Source organism: Microtus ochrogaster, linkage group LG9, assembly GCF_000317375.1.
Source record: "Microtus ochrogaster isolate Prairie Vole_2 linkage group LG9, MicOch1.0, whole genome shotgun sequence".
Lineage (NCBI taxonomy): Eukaryota > Metazoa > Chordata > Mammalia > Rodentia > Cricetidae > Microtus > Microtus ochrogaster.
In genome coordinates, this window is record NC_022034.1 from 27,020,454 (window position 1) to 27,024,570 (window position 4,117).

The following is a 4,117-nucleotide window of genomic DNA, read 5'->3' on the forward strand; positions in this document are numbered from 1 at the left end:
GCAATGCAGTTTGTCATCTCTGATGGGAAAGGTTAGACCATCACAGCAGTGTGGTTTGTCATCTCTGATGGGAAAGGTTAGACCATCACGGCAATGCAGTTTGTCATCTCTGATGGGAAAGGTTAGACCATCACAGCAGTGTGGTTTGTCATCTCTGGTGGGAAAGGTTAGACCATCACGGCAATGCAGTTTGTCATCTCTGATGGAAAAGGTTAGACCATCACAGCAGTGTGGTTTGGTGTCTCACCTCACAGTTTGCACCTCTCTTGAGAAAACGAGTCCCAGCAAACTTACTGGACCTTCTGGCTATGAGCGTCACATACACAGGTCGTCCGTAGATCAATAGCTCTTAGAAACCAAGTTAAAGCTCAGCACTTTTGGTTGGCACAGAAAGCTACAAGAATCATTATCCCTTATGCATTTAATACATCTTGCCCAATCTTTTAAGACACTAAGAGCTCCACCAGGAATGAAATAGCAGGGCACCCAATGGTTCCTCAGATCTGTCTGGGTTTGATGGCAACATCCCCATGTGCTCACGTGGTGATTTCTCTAGCTTTTCAAGAAAATACTCAGGTTTCCTGTATTATGTCTCCCCTTGTAACCAAGTAATAATGTAAGAAGTACAGCCAGCCCTTCCTCACTCATTAACATCCACGCCTCTCCCAAGGGCCCGTGCCATTTACAGCTGAGTGTGAATTAGGGAAAAGCTGTTGATACTGAGGAGTGATATAACACTGCAAAAGCAACCCAAAGCCTAAACAATGTCACCATGAACTGTTTCATCAACCTACAGCATCTTGTTTAAGTCGTTTAACTTTCTGAGTTACAATCCCATGTACAGAAAAATGAATAGAAAAGCAGCTACAGGTTGAGCAACTGTAGTCCAAAAAAAAAATGCCTTGAAATCAGAAGATTTTTTAGTGCCATTATGACCCCAAATTATAAAATTCTATACCTGACCTTGTGGTATGGGCCAATCAAAACATAGGCACTCTAAAAATATCACATAAATATCTTTAGTCCCAGTATTCAAGATGTATAAGGAACATAGATGAACTTAAAGTCCATCCTCAGGTTATCTAAGATTTAGGCAAATACTCCAAAATCTAAAACATTCAAACTCTGAAACACTTCTGGCCGAAAGTATTCCGGCTAAGAGAATCACCAGCCTGTACTGCTGCTGGGTTGCCGGGAGGATGAGCTGGGGTAACTGCTGTAAAATTTCTGGTGTCTGGCCTGTAGTAAATGCTTACTAGACAGCAATTACTCCTACACTACACGGGCTTCCAGAATCCATTAGGTGACGGATCACCAGCAGCCCGAGCTCATCATTTAAACCAATGAGCTCTAAAATGATAATCTAATGATGCTATTTACTATTTTAAAAACACACATTTATTATGATTATCGTATGTCAGGCCCCGAGCTAGTCTTGCAAATAGAAGCCAGGCTAGAACTACACTTCAGAAATGGTCTTTAGACACCGTAGCGCATTCTCTTTGGTATCTTTGTGGTGAAGCTTTCACATTCTTCCCGGAAGACTGGAGTTTTGGGAAGACACAAAAGTGATCCAGGACCTAATTTTGCCAGGTGCTTAGGTGATCATAAAGTGAGCCAGGTTCTCCCCCAGCTCTGTTTCAAAGTCCCTGTGCCTGCCACGCCCAGCCTCTCCTATCCCCCACTCAGTACAGAAGCAGCAGCATTGTGGCTCTTCAAGGCTGTGCCCCTTGGCTGCCGCCCCAAACACTCCAGAGAGTGTAAGACGCTACAACCATGGCTCCGTCACCCACTCAATGGACTCAAAAACCATTCCTTTAATGATTTTACTGTAAGTTTCTAAAAGCCCAACAGAATTCACAAATGCGCTCTGTTGTCTCAAAAGGTAGCAAGAGAAGGCCAACCACTGCTGGATAACTTGTCCTGCCCTCCTCCTCCTCACAACACAAAGGCAAGATCAACATTGTCCATCACATTCCTTCCCAAGGCAGGGCTCCACCTCGTCAGGACCCAACCACTACTGCAGTCTTTTCTTGTGTATATCCCTCATCCCACTTTTACTTTATGCAGCTGGACAATGGAAGTCAACTCAAGCTTCAAGGGCTACTGTATACATGTCACCTTCCTGAACTAACCTTTCAAGAATTCCAAGTCCTTAGCCTGGCAAAAGCAATCTGGTGAGCCACGACTGACTACTGAGGCAATCTGAGTCCCACACTTACCTTGTCCATGGCATCTCTGGTAGTCTGGAAGAAAATGGCCCCCATAGGAGCGGGACTATGAGGAGATGTGGCTTTGTTGGAGTAGGTGTGGCCTGGCTGGAGGAAGTGTATCACTGTGGGGGTGAACTTGGAGGTCTTCTATGCTCAAGCTACACCTAATGAGACAGTTTACTTCCTGTTGTCTGCAGGTCAAGATGTAGAATTCTCAGTTCCTTGTCTAGTACTGTGTCTGCCTGCATGGCCCCAGTCCTGCCATGATGATAATGGACCAAATCTCTGAAACTGTAAGTCACCCCAATCAAATTTTCTCCTTCATAAGGAGTTGCTGTGGTCAGTGTCTCTTCACAGCCACAGGAACTGCAAATAAGACACATCCCATCTCCCTGAAGTTGTACATACACATCACAAGAAAACAGCTATCTTTTCCAGGTCTTGTGGTACTTGTCCAACCTGTGTCCTTTCTGTGTACTCATTGCTAAGGCCTGACTGATGTTTATGCTTTGGACGAGGTCTGTTCTCATGAGGCTGCAACGTTCCCGCCACCTACTGGGCACTCCATTCCTCCAAGGTATGCAAATCCTCGTTGGCTAAAGTAAGGGTACTAAGTGCATGGCTCTTTCGTCTTTGGTATTTATAGCATTTCTGTGCTCTAAAAGGTCAAAGAGTCTGCACTCTTCATTGCATTTTCACTTACATGGCTAAGTTTTCCTGTAGGAGTGTCATATTGGCTAGTTTTATGTCAACTTGACACAGGCTGGAGTCTTTTGAGAGATGGGAACCTTGACTGAAAACTGCCTTGATTAGACTGGGCTTCGGGAAAGCCTGCCAGGTGTTTTCCCAACTGGTGATTGATGGGGAGGGCCCAGTCCATTGGGAGTGGGACCACCCCTGGGCTGGTGGTCCTGGGTTCTATACGAAAGCAGGCTGAGGAAGCCACAAAGGCAGCAAGCAGCAGCTCTCCATGCCTCCGCATCAGCACCTGCCTTCAGATTCCTGTGCGCTTGAGTTCCTGCCCTGACTCCCTTCCATGATGAGCAGATGTAGAAGCATGAGCCAGATAAACCCTTCTCTCACTAAGTTTGTCATGGGTTTATGTGCTATCACAGCAGTGGTAACCCTAACTAGGGCAGGTACAGAGTGATGATTGCAGTCTTACAGAGTATACCTTTCTACACACCGGCATGGCATAATACATGCATCTGTAAGTGTTTATGAAAAGGATACTTGATTGCCCACAGAACCCATGAATAATATACAGCAGCCAGTCGCGATGCACAGTGCTTTTGATTATATCCAAAAGTTCACCATTCCATACATACTTCATGTAAGGCTCGCTGGAGATCCCAAACACGCCTAAAAAACAAGAGTTGGCAACAGAAACATAAAGACATTGACTGACATCGGCACATTTTAACTTCTGTTTTTAAGGTCAGAATATAAGCCTGGACACACTGCCACTTTCCAGGGCAATCCAGTGACCATCAGCACTCTGGCACTGTGCTGTTTCCTTTGAAGTCAAACAGGAAGTGAGCTTTCTGATTTATCAAAGTCTTTAACTCAAAAGAAAACGGGAACCAACTGCACAAGCAGGGTTTAGGGTAAAGGGTGCACTGTGCATGTGATGGGCTTAGGGTAAGGGGTGCACTATGCCTGTGGTAGTCTTAAGGTAAGGGGTGCACTGTGCATGTGACGGGCTTAGGGTAAGGGGTGCACTGTGCATGTGATGGTCTTAGGGTAAGGGGTGCACTGTGCATGTGATGGGCTTAGGATAAGGGGTACACTGTGCACGTGATGGTCTTAGGATAAGGGGTGCACTGTGCACGTGACAGGCTTAGGATAAGGGGTGCACTGTGCATGTGACGGGCTTAGGGTAAGGGGTGCACTGTGCATGTGAC

The 4,117-nt window shown here is 45.8% G+C and overlaps 1 protein-coding gene across 1 annotated transcript in view; it reads right to left on the bottom strand.

The window, feature by feature from the left end:
• Fig4 (FIG4 phosphoinositide 5-phosphatase) overlaps positions 1 to 4,117 on the bottom strand; it is a 119,582-nt gene that overhangs the window by 81,987 nt on the left and 33,478 nt on the right. Inside the window, exons 7-8 of the mRNA XM_005363562.2 lie at positions 3,447 to 3,575; positions 248 to 348 (exon numbers count right to left, since the gene is read on the bottom strand). Of these exons, the coding sequence (XP_005363619.1) occupies positions 248 to 348; positions 3,447 to 3,575 (230 nt within the window). The remainder of the gene's footprint in view (positions 1 to 247; positions 349 to 3,446; positions 3,576 to 4,117) is intronic.